Raw genomic sequence first — 12,439 nt, 5'->3', positions numbered from 1 at the left:
TTTATTTTATAACACTAATACTTTACTTTCTTGCTAGTTGAGCAGAATTTTAAAAAGATAATTTATGCTTTTTGAACTTTCTATTTTTTTTAGACACAAGTGGTTTAATGGAGGGGGGCTTGTTATGATTGATCTAGAGGAGTCTGACGATCTAGCGGAACTAGAGGATGTGGAGGAAGTATACTGGGAGTAAAGAGTTATCAAGCAATGTGGAGGAAGTACGCCGTATAATTAGCAGTGAGAAGCTGGGTAGAGAGAAGATGATTAAAAAATAATCTACTTCATCAACACCGATCTCAATCATTCCCTGAGAAATCCTTTTGTTGACTTGTCATCAACATTTACACTCGTTTCTAGTATTAGCTTTAATAATAAGACGCACCTTATTTTTACGAAAGTCCACTAATTAATAATTATTTCTTGTAATTAATCTAAATTTAACATTACATTTCTATATACTCATTATAATTAAAGCATGCTTTTTTTAACCTTGACGTTCTTAGTACTGTAATTATTATTGGAAAAGGACTTGTTACTCATGTTTTACTGTTCAATATATACATTATGTACTTTAGAAGACAACATGGCACAGATTATTAGAGAAACTGTGTCTGTGAAAATAAAAAGAATATTATTGTTCAATACATACATCATGTTTTTTAGAATATAGCTATTTTACATTTAAGTAGACAAACTACACTGGACTATATTAGAATAAGCAAATTTCGTGATCCAATACCTATTTTAGTGAATATACCATTTTGAATTAAAAACATTTCTAATAATTTTACATTCATACTGCAGCTTCTACCTTCTACTCATGTATTAATCTAAATGGCTTGTCAAAGCAGGCCAAAAGTAATGTATTGATTTAGACATTATAAACACGTCTTTTTGGCGTATGGATCTAGCGAGCACAGTGCATGTTTTCATTAAATATTGGTGATATGTAACTGAAGCTAACACTGTTTAAGTTGTACTACATAAAATTCCGTTATGATTAGTAGTTTGGCATAGTGTGGGATTTTCATAAATTTGAAATATATTGTGTCTGGTTTTTAGTGTTCTGGTAGATTTAAAAATTTCAAAGATGAAGATTAAATTAATAATTAAAAACAATTTAAAATATATTATGTAAAATTATTATAAGTAATTTTGTGGTTAAAAACATGTTCAGATGCAAAATAATATATATTATTTAAATTGCAAAACTCCTTAAACATTAAGTATTTTAGCTAACTGAAATTTTAATGATATCTTCCTATGCTATACATCATTAAATTTTATGTTTAATAGCAACATGAATGGAATGCATGTTCCTATATAAAGTCGACGCTTTACGAATAAACTTATTCATAAATAAGCGTAAACAAAACGCGTATGAAAATAAAATTATGCAATACGGTTAAAATGAATTTAATTAATATGATTATGTTGTATGCTGTTCTCTCCTTTTATTCTATTTTGAAATGCAGTTCGATAGATTATAGCAATACACTTTTAAAAGTGATATTACTTGTTTCTGTTTGAATTTTTATTGTGGAACAATTTTGTACATTGTAAAGTAACTTGCATAAATTAATAAAGTTAGGCAGCTTTTGTTTTGCTATGACGCTGGTAAACTAAATTCGTATATTTTAATTTCAAAGATACAGCTAGAAACGGATGAGACTTACAGCTATTGATTTTGAAATGTGATCAATCTTTCCATGAACGTTTTAGCCAATGCGATATATCGATTGCTCTGATACTATCGATTTTATCGACTTTCATAGTCTGGCCTTGACTAGAGTGCGCTGTTAATTACTTTGATTTTTAAAAAAATGTAAGCACAGCTAATGGTGTAACCGTATGGTGTTGTTAACCACATCATGGTGTCGAGTTAAGCTTCAAGGATGCTGAAGTGGGCAGGGGTATATAGAGTCACTCTGAGATAAAGATTACAAAAAATAGAGGAAGCGTTTATAGTAGTTTATTCCAATTCATTTAAATAAAACGCTTTACTCCAGATATTTTGTGCGCAATTACTTCAAATGCTTATTTCAGCGGTAATCAAATGGAAACAGACACGCTATAAAAAGTAATACTCTACCTACACTACGACAATTTTTATATGGAAAAACGTTTCGTTGATTTTCACTGCAAAAAATCACCACTAAATAAACTTTTATTATGAAAGTATGTTTCCTCTTAAACTCTAACAATTTGAATCAACAGATAAAATAATTTTCATTTCTGCGTATTTTACCGAATGTAAGTTATGCAGGACATGTGCTGAAATAGCCAATAAATCAATACAAATCGATTGAGCCTCAACATATATCGATATCTACTGGAAAGTAATATGTTTTGTATAGTCCAAACAAAAATGTTGTAAATACTACAGAATAACCATCTAATCAATTCTTAATATGGGGCTGCTAACGTAAAATGATATACAAAAGATACATCAACAAAATGTTTGTAAATACTACTGAATGTCGACCTAGTTCTTACAATTGTGACTGTTTAAGTAATGTGTTTTACAAAAGACATGTCGAAATGAGGCCATAGTTTAACACACAAAACATAGCTGTGACTATATCACAGCATTGCTTCAAGCCTTAGAGTATCTTGCTATGCATGTAATCGCAGAAATACAGAGAATTACAGAGGTATACAGTTTAATATGCTTAAACATCAATATAACTTAAAGATCTAAACATGCTTATTGAAGAATATTACATGGAAAATGCCAATGCTTAAAATCAACCAATGGCTAATTTAAAGAGTAAAAGAGTTTCTAAACACACGTTGCATGGAAGTAAGCACCATTACCGTTAATCAAGGCGTCTGGTTTGCAAAAATCAATAGGCTATACTAGGTGGAACACTGGAACATAACACTAGAATTGGTTGAGTGTTGAAAAGACGAACACTGTATTTCAATGGTTATTGCCGTTAAATATATGCAACGTGAAACTTGATATTTACAAAATGTTGAACTGGATTCTTAATTTGTGTAATTGGGTAAGTTAATTTATTCTTGTTGTTTAATGGCACTTAATTAATAAAAGAAGTAATCTAATTCAATAAACTGCTTATCTGGATATTAATATAGAAGTGCTAATTTAACTCAAAATAGTTTGATTAAAGATGACGTTTTGCAAGTTGCTGACTTAGTGAACGCGTCGCTCGGTTTTGTTTTAGGGAGGGGTCTTCATGTATGTATATATATATATATATATATATATATATATATATATATATATATATATATATATATATGTATATATATATATATATATATATATATATATATATATATATATATAACCATAATTGTTTAGATGTGGTATGCATAGTTTTTGGGCTGTTTTTGGCGTTTCGTACAGCTATTATATAAATGTGACTGGCGATATTGTCTTCCTACCCATCGTGACGTCAAGTTTAAACGCCCTGTTCTTACTTATTTTAATCTTTATCATCCAGGTGTACTCGGACGACAAGGAATGTGTTGATATTATCGTCTGCTATATTGTAGCTCTCATTTTAGTGGTAAATTTTACTTTTGGAATATTTAATGTTTTGGTGGTGATTTGTTTATTTTACAATAGAGTTTGAAAATGTAATTGCAAATTTCGTAGTTGAAATCAAAGCTAGAAATACGTATTAAGAAACTGTGTTTTCAATTTTGTAATTCGTATTTCTTCTATTTTCTTCTATTATTATTACAAAGTATAATTAAGCTGATAGTTTTATATTTGTCAGACTCCTACTATTCTGACATGTACATCTAAACCTCTCAGATTTTCAGTCGATTTATCAAACAAGTTATTCAAACATCTGTACAAAAACAAGTCGTGTTTGTACGAACGCTTTACCGTCTGCACTTTAACAGGCGAGTTAGACTGGTGCCTGCGACAAGTTCCATACGTTCTGCAGCCGGAACTAATCAAGTAGTAAACACTGCCTTTATCAGTCAAGCGGAAAATAACCAGTCAAAACCATCACTCGGGCAACCAGATAATAAAAAAATAAAAATAAACGCAACGTCTACCCGAATACAAAATATAAACAGCCACATTTTACCAACACCAGTCAAATTCGAAAATACACAGGACAAAGTTAAACAAACATACACCCCATCAGAAAATAAACAGGGCAACATTAGCCCAGCACCTAGCCAAACAGTAAATAAACAGGGCAACATTAGCTCAGCATCTAACCAGTCAAAAATTATCCATGGCAATGTTAGAAAAACAGACACCCCATCAGAAAATAAACAGGGCAACATTACACCAAATACACAATCAGAAAGAAAAAAGAGCAACATGCCTGGAGGAAATCGAAAGCTTGAAAATACGAAAGAAACATCAACATCTCCTGGAGACAACATTAGTCAAAAACATTCCAGCTTAGTCGTCAATGAAACAGACAAAGATAGCCCTAACTTGAAATCAGACACGTCAGTCGACACAATGATTCCCCATACCCAAGTCAACATAGTCATACAGAGTACGCCTGACTTAACCAATAACGTTCAAATCACCCCAGGCGATCCACTGGCTTCACTTTTAGATAGTGTTGGCTTGAAACTAGCACAAGCCGAGAACGATATATCGGAAAATGTAAGGTATTAAACTAAAAAACTTTCTTCATTTAGGTTTTATTATTCTTAGAAGGTTTTGTTAATACCCACTATTGAACTTTGAAAGACCATATAATTCGAAAATGTATATGTGTAGCTGTCAAGCCACAATTATTTGGACGATATTTCCATTTTTTGATCGATCAAATACATACAAGTTAGAAGTAACACTTTATTAAATGGAATATGTATTCTGTTTTCAGATATTTTGCATTATAACTGACCATTTAGCTAACTCAGTAATGTCAAATCGCACTTAATTATTTTTAACTGTTCATCCACTAATAACAATAATAATGACTAAATCAGCTCCAGGGAACAAAAGGACAAAACAAATGAAAATGAAACACACGAGGAACAAGAGACTTCATATAGTTATGGAAATGAACAAAGCAACGAGCATGAGCACATAAGGTAAACCGAGTTTCTCATCTTCTGACATCAAAATACTATCGTTCGTTGTGTAGCGCGTCAGACTTTGCCAAATAACGTAAACTACTTTTAAACAAAACGGAAATAATTATAAACTCCGTTTTTTTATCGTAATCTTTGAAGTGTTCTTTATTTAATAACGGATTTTAGTAGCTAGTTGAAATAAAGAAAAAGTGTTTACATTGTTTCCAGCGAGTTTCCTGATTGCAAAATAAATCTTCTAAAATTTACACATGACTATGCTATGTTTTATCTGTACAAGTTTCTCAACTACAGATATGAAGGTAAGTTCAATCAATTTTTTTTTTGCGAAATAATATTGTTGTAAAAGAAAATTTCTCCAGCGTAAGCAAAAGTTTATAAAATCTATATACATTTTTTAAACTGAATTATATAATATATAAAGGCGTAATGGTATGGTTGCTAAAAACAATTAGGGCGGTAAGGCGTAGATTCTAGATTTTGTGTAATTATAAGCTTTAATAAAGAATGACAATATTGCACTCTATATTTTAACAGTTACATCTTGTATTCCAATTTTTTTTCAAAAGGCCTACTTGATATAAATTAAATTGTTTCAAGATGTAATAGCGTTGACTATATTTTTTCAGCGTTTGTGCAAAGTGGTCGTAATGAGATATTTCGATATGTCTACATCACTACTGGCTGGATGATGGGCTATACTAGCATCAGGTCTAAAGCTGACAGATACCTAAAACATGCAGGATATAAAAACAGGTAGGAAACATAAAATTGTATATATAGGCCTATCTTTATTTTTTTTAAAGTATATAATCATCTATATTCTTTATTTATTTTGATATAGAAATTACTGGGATTTTTTCTAAATTTTGATGATTTTGACGTGCATAATCGAATACCTTTTTTTTTGGTAAGACATTGCACTTAAACTCATATATATATATATATATATACATATATATATATATATATATATATATATATATATATATATATATATATATATATATATATATATATATATATAATATATATATGTATATATATATATATATATATATATATATATATATATATATATATATATATATATATATATATATATATATATATATATATATATATAACTTCTGGCAATTTAATCGCAAGAACTGCACTCTTAACTTTCTTGTCACTGGTAGAATCCTTATATTTCAGCATGATGTGGATGGTTAAAAAGGTGCGCGTAGACCTGAGTACAAAAGGTGAGGTAGAAGAAGATGTTTTCACTGACAGCGATGATGAGACAACACACCAAAGTGGTCAAAACATGCGCACTGTGAGGGCACCGAAACGGTTGGTGCTATTACGTAATAATTGAAGTTATTTTAATAAAAAATTAGCAAAACTTATCAACAATATATAAATTTAATAAAAACCTATGTTATAAAGTTCAAAGCTGTGTTTGTACTGTTGATTTTTAAACAAATTTTCTCGTAAGGTTTAAAATTAATTTTAAAAAAAATAATTTTTCCCAGTATTTGTAAAACAATAGACTTACGGGGTAAGAATTTGGAAGAAGTGGAAAAGATTTTAAAGCAATGTGTCTCTAATTTTAAGCATGGTAAGTTTTTTTTTAGTTCTTTCGATCTTTTAAAAGAATAAATTTTAATCCCGTACACAATAGCTTCTATAAATACTAATAACTGTATTAACTGTTCTTTTAAAAAAATCAAAATCTGTATGAAAATTTATAAAAAAAACTAGCAAGAAAATATTTCAAATTTGTCAACTATTTAAATTACGAACCGTACTGCAACCTAAACAAATTAAAAATTGTGTAAAATAGCTTGCCAATGAACTAGTCAATGAACATTCAGAATCACATAGTTTAATAGTTTCTTAATACTTATCGACAGGCAACAGCAATGCAAAAGATTCAACTAACTTAGTTCTTCATATTAACATTATTATTGATAATAACGATGAAGAAAATCTCAAACACTTGATAGAGAGCTACTTAAGAAAGTCTGGTGATTCGTTTAGGTAAACATTGGTATTAAAATATTTCGCATTTATCAGTAAAATGACAGTGTATGTTACACCGTTTTAATGTCAGTAACGTGTTTCTTGTATTTTAAAATTTAAAACAAAACTAAATGTTTTTTTTTTTTAAATTTAACTTGCTCAGTTACAAACTCCTTAAAGTAAGCATAAGTGGAAAACAAGATCCGGGGGAAAAGCCAGACTTAACTTCAGGTCAAGACAAATTCAAGCCGACTCGCTCTCATGGTGGTTGGCCGAAAAAGGGAGAATATTTTAAGTATATTTACGTTTCTGTTACATAATAGCTACAGCTAAATGTGCAAAGGAGTATACCTTTTTTCGCATTATTTATTGTTAGGTTTAATTATTGTTGTTTTAATTTGTTTTGAAATAATTATTTTTTTAGCTGTGCTACTATGTCTAGCAAATTATATTTGCTACTGTATAACTTAATTGTTTTGTTTTTTTCAAATTGTAAAACAATTTGCATTGTCCAGCTATAAAAATAAAGAAATAATGCGATAATGTTTATGAAAAGGGAACCGGAGGATAAATCACTGGACGTTAGAAGATCACCATTTGATGAAGCTATGAATAGAGTTGTACATTTTACAGACCGTATGTCAAAGTGTAAGTCTACCTGGATTATTTCTGGAGGCTCCACGTGTTGTAATTGTCTGAAAAAACTGTATATCCTAGATGACTAGAGGCAAGTTAATTTATTCCATTAACCATCCTTCCCGCTCCCAACGCCCCTGAAATCATATTAAATGCAGCTAGTTGAAACATAGAAAAGTATAAAAAAAATGCGGTGACCCGTTTCCTAATCAGTGCAACAATGTGGTGTAAGCAGAAAATTGTTTGGGGATATTAGAACACAATTATATGGACTCTCCAAATAAGCTTGTTAAATTGAAGCAATTGACGATGACATGCTTGTTTCGATTACAGGACATAGCGTCTGCTTTATATATATATATATATATATATATATATATATATATATATATATATATATATATATATATATATATATATATATATATATATATATATATATATATATATATATATATATATATTAAATTACTAATTTCTTGAGAAATAAGGTCACGCGTTTAGAAATATACAATAGGTAAAATATTTCTTAGCCCCTATTCTGAAACCACAGCATCGTGCGTCACTAGTGCGCTGGTAAATATATATATATATATATATATATATATATATATATGTGTGTGTGTGTGTGTGTGTGTGTGTATGTGTAAATATATATATATATATATATATATATATATATATATATATATATATATATATATATATATATATATATATATATATATATATATATATATGTTCAGAAACACTTGTTTTTGACATATTCGTTACCAGCGTATCAATGTAATACCCTTCACTGTTAAAAATGATCCCCACAAAAATCTTACACCGGTCTAAATGTGTAGTAAAAGCTAAAAGTTTAGATGCAAATTTTATTTTACGCTACTACTTAGTTTTTAATAAAAATACTTAATTAAGGTTGGGGTTCATTTAAAAGAAATTATATTTTTGTCTACAGTGTACTGGCGAACAGAGAAAGAAAAAGACAGGTTTATCTACATAATTACTGGTTATGGGAAACATAATAATAGAATAAAAGGTGGCATTGCTCACTATTTCAAAGTTAATGCTTTTGGAAACAGGTAAACTTTATCATACACTTGTACACATTTTTAAAGAAAAATATGCTCAGTTTAAAAAAAAAAGAAAATGAAAAATAAAGAAATATTTTTTCTTTCATAAAAGATTTGTCCGTTCAAGAGATATTTTATAAATTTTAGCGATTTAAGCTTATAAAACAGAAAGTAAATTAGTTTTTTTCTTTTATCTTTTATTGCGTTTAAAAGCATATTGTGGTACAAGTCTTTATACTTGTTTTGTTTATCTTCAGATACTGTCATATATATGTGTATATATATATATATATATATATATATATATATATATATATATATATTTATATATATATATATATATATATATATATATATATATATATATATATATATATACACTGTTCGTAAATGTATCGTGTATATACATACAGTTTAAATATAAATAAATTGTTTGGCATGCGCCTGCAGATACGTATGGATAAATGTTGGACTTGTCATGCTTGATTTGAAAGATGACATAGGCAGCAATAAAGATGATTCTGATAACCTGAAGACGCGCCACTTTGTTTTCAAAGAAAGGTACGTTTTTTTAAATTATTAAACTCTGTTTTTTATCGAAATGGGAATTATACTAAATTCTTGTCTCATAAATATGTTTATTAAATGAACACTGTTATCATTACAATAATTGACTATCAATATTACTACAGCACACATTTTTTTCGACATAATACATATTTTTTAGAATTTCCAAAAGTTCGTTTTGTGTTTTGTTTTTAGTGAAAGAAAGGTGGTAACCACTGATGACAGGTCTGACAAAGTACCTTATTGCATGTTAATAATGTTGTTACTGCAATTGTTATTGCTACTGCATATAATCGGAGTAAATTATTTGAAGAAAAATCATTTGTTTATAGAAGATGTGTAATGTAATCATATATATATATATATATATATATATATATATATATATATATATATATATATATATATATATATATATATATATATATATATATATATATATATATATATATATATATATATATATAATATGTGTGTGTGTGTATAATTATATAATTTCAACTTACAGCAATTAATTAAAAATCATACAAGAAATGCAGTAAATGTTGTCACTCTTCTTATGTCATTTATGCTCTTAATATAATCCTCGTTGAATGTTGCTCTAATTTTTCTCTACCCACACCCTATCACATTGGCAGTGAAAGCAAGGGGAGAACAGTCGACATAAGAGGTAAAACACGGCCTGAAGCGATGGATATTTTCAGAACATTTCTTGATTCGCATCTTGAGAGTAAGCACTAATGCCTTGATATTGTAGTTGTAAATATAATTGTATATGATATTTCATTATTGAGCCAATAAGCATAAAATAGTACACATGCTAAGTGCAAATTCTGAATTTTTTGTCCTCTCTTCGTAATTTTCGTATGTTATTTATTTATTTATTTTCGTTTAGGTTTGTATGTAACGATGCCTATAAACTTTCAATAGCGTTGCTTCCTTTGATACCTATTTATAGCTTCTTGTTTTGCAAACGTGATACATTTTCATGGGAGATTTTTTTCTGTCATTAAATATAGAGTTGAGGTGATTACATCTACTGTTAAAGCGGCCATTAATGAAACCTTAAACAGTTACTTTTTTATGATTTTCGGTACAATAAATTTGTTTTAAAATGATGCATAAAAATGTATGTGATTAAATGTAATTCATCACGCATTTGATGATTAACACATAGCAAAAAAAGGGTTTAATTTTTTTTTTTACATAACTATTTATCTTCAAATTTTGCTCATGAAAAATACCACTGAAGTTGTATTTTTAAAATACAGTCTTTTATCTTTAATGGACCCACACGTTTCTAATCTCCCCTCACGTGCACAGTTCCGAACCCTACCACCGACTAACAAACCAAATCCTCATACAGACGTGAACTTAGATTGTAAACATTCCGTTAAAATGGATCGATATTTTAACGTTTGGTTTAGTTGATCTAAAGTAGTTACACGATACAATCTTGTGATTTAATTTACTTTCACTAAAGAAACCTACACTAAAATAAATGTAATTTTCTGATACATTTGTTAGCCTTTAATTATGTCGATTTTGTCGTTAAACAGCTTATCGTAATGCTGACATAAAGAATAAGAAAGCGAACAGGTATGTTTATGTTATCTCAGGATACAAAGCCAGCAACCCTGATATAGGCCCAGTTCTAAAACCGGCAGTTCAAGACTATCTGGATACAAATGGATACAAGTCCAGGTAATATAGCGTAATTCAATAATGATTCCAATATAATAAGAACGATAATAACAATATGTAGATCCTATATGGTACTATTGTACTCGATAACATGCATATATACATAACTATGAAACGATAAAAGTTAATTTAATGTATTACGCAATTTATGTATAATTGTTTTAGCTAATTTTTTTAGTTTTTTTTTTACCTATCTTATGTACTGAAATAAATTACTACATTGAAAAGCTATATAAAACTAAATCTTGTAAAATAAGCCTACAAGTTGGCATAAAAAGGAGATTGATTAAAATAATGCAAAAGATAATAAATGTTGACAATATCATATTTTAGAGAAAATTGTAGGTATTGCACTAAATATTTTCGTAAGTAATTGTTTTGTAACAACACAAATTGAGAGTTAAAACATAATGATCTAACTTTGTCTTCTCCAGACACAAGTGGTTCAATAGCGGTGGACTTGTTATGATAGACTTGGAGGAGGATGATGATGTGGATGATGTTACTAGTGAGGATGATGATGATGATGATGATGTTTCCAGTGAGGAGAATGGTGATGTTACTAGTGATGATGATGTTTCTAGTGAGAAGGATGATGACTTTTGAGAGAAGCGTCACAAATCCAGATATCTGATGATAATAGTAGTGAGGACAGTCTGGACGATATATTAGATGATAGAAAATATTATTAAAGCGACAGTAGTATTATTATCGCCGGCATGTTAAGGATCATCTATTAAAAAAAACACGACATTAATCATTATATATGGTGTAGGATCAATTAGTCAACAAAATTCAGAATATACTTTTGGATTAGCTAGAGAAAGTAAATAATAATTGCAAAACCTGCTAAGTTATTTATGAATGATTTTAAGGAAATCGACTTAAAAATGTTTTGTTGTTAACTAACCTTATGATTTTTTATATTTTACTGTTAAGAAATTTATTTTATATTATACCTTTTAGAACACAAATATGTACATTGCTTTAACTGCTACTTAATTAAGAAGACTATAATAATAACCATTTTTTTTTCTTTAAAAAGTGGACTTGGCAGGTTTTGAAAAAGTACTCAGCATATGTTGTTTATAAATACTAATTAGTCGATACTTGCAATGTAAACAACGTATTAAAATTGTGTATACTCATTAACTAGCGTTACAAATGTTTGCTAGTGTTAAGAGTTTGTTATACAGTGTATTTTTTTAAAACAGCTATACAAATCCATTGTATGGTTTACATGTCCACCTGAAGAGATGATAGTATTGATAGTTACTTTTCCCCATTAGAAAAAATAAGTATATATTATTGCTACTATAGTTTAAATACACGTTCTTTAAATGGGAAAAACAGTTTCGATGCATATATATGACTAGCTGCATCCCGTGCTCCGCCACGGTAAATCT

The 12,439-nt window shown here is 28.9% G+C and overlaps 1 protein-coding gene across 1 annotated transcript; it reads left to right on the top strand.

The window, feature by feature from the left end:
* Positions 1 to 2,866: 2,866 nt before the first annotated feature.
* Positions 2,867 to 12,098, top strand: LOC131940869 (uncharacterized). Its single transcript, XM_059299768.1, has 16 exons — positions 2,867 to 3,008; positions 3,471 to 3,536; positions 3,788 to 4,614; positions 4,939 to 5,043; positions 5,254 to 5,345; positions 5,673 to 5,799; positions 6,241 to 6,378; positions 6,561 to 6,646; positions 6,942 to 7,068; positions 7,214 to 7,345; positions 7,607 to 7,698; positions 8,648 to 8,771; positions 9,213 to 9,323; positions 9,968 to 10,059; positions 10,889 to 11,033; positions 11,468 to 12,098. The coding sequence occupies exons 1-16, from the start codon at positions 2,976 to 2,978 to the stop codon at positions 11,637 to 11,639; spliced, it is 2,469 nt and encodes an 822-aa protein (XP_059155751.1). The 5' UTR covers positions 2,867 to 2,975; the 3' UTR covers positions 11,640 to 12,098.
* The last annotated feature ends 341 nt before the right edge of the window (positions 12,099 to 12,439 follow it).

The sequence above is a fragment of the Physella acuta genome, unplaced genomic scaffold (genome assembly GCF_028476545.2).
Source record: "Physella acuta isolate Inbredline_101_S28 unplaced genomic scaffold, ASM2847654v3 ptg000335l, whole genome shotgun sequence".
Taxonomy (NCBI): domain Eukaryota; kingdom Metazoa; phylum Mollusca; class Gastropoda; family Physidae; genus Physella; species Physella acuta.
The sequence above is the reverse complement of the archived record's forward strand: the minus strand, read 5'-3'. Positions and strand labels throughout refer to the sequence as shown.

Bases quoted from the DNA above. Each gene is read 5' to 3' on its own strand.
- LOC131940869 (XM_059299768.1), top strand. From the start codon at position 2,976: ATGTTGAACTGGATTCTTAATTTGTGTAATTGG. The intron at 3,009-3,470 runs GTAAGTTAATTT...TTTATCATCCAG, and splicing joins TTCTTAATTTGTGTAATTGG to GTGTACTCGGACGACAAGGA. The intron at 5,044-5,253 runs GTAAACCGAGTT...CATTGTTTCCAG, and splicing joins AACGAGCATGAGCACATAAG to CGAGTTTCCTGATTGCAAAA.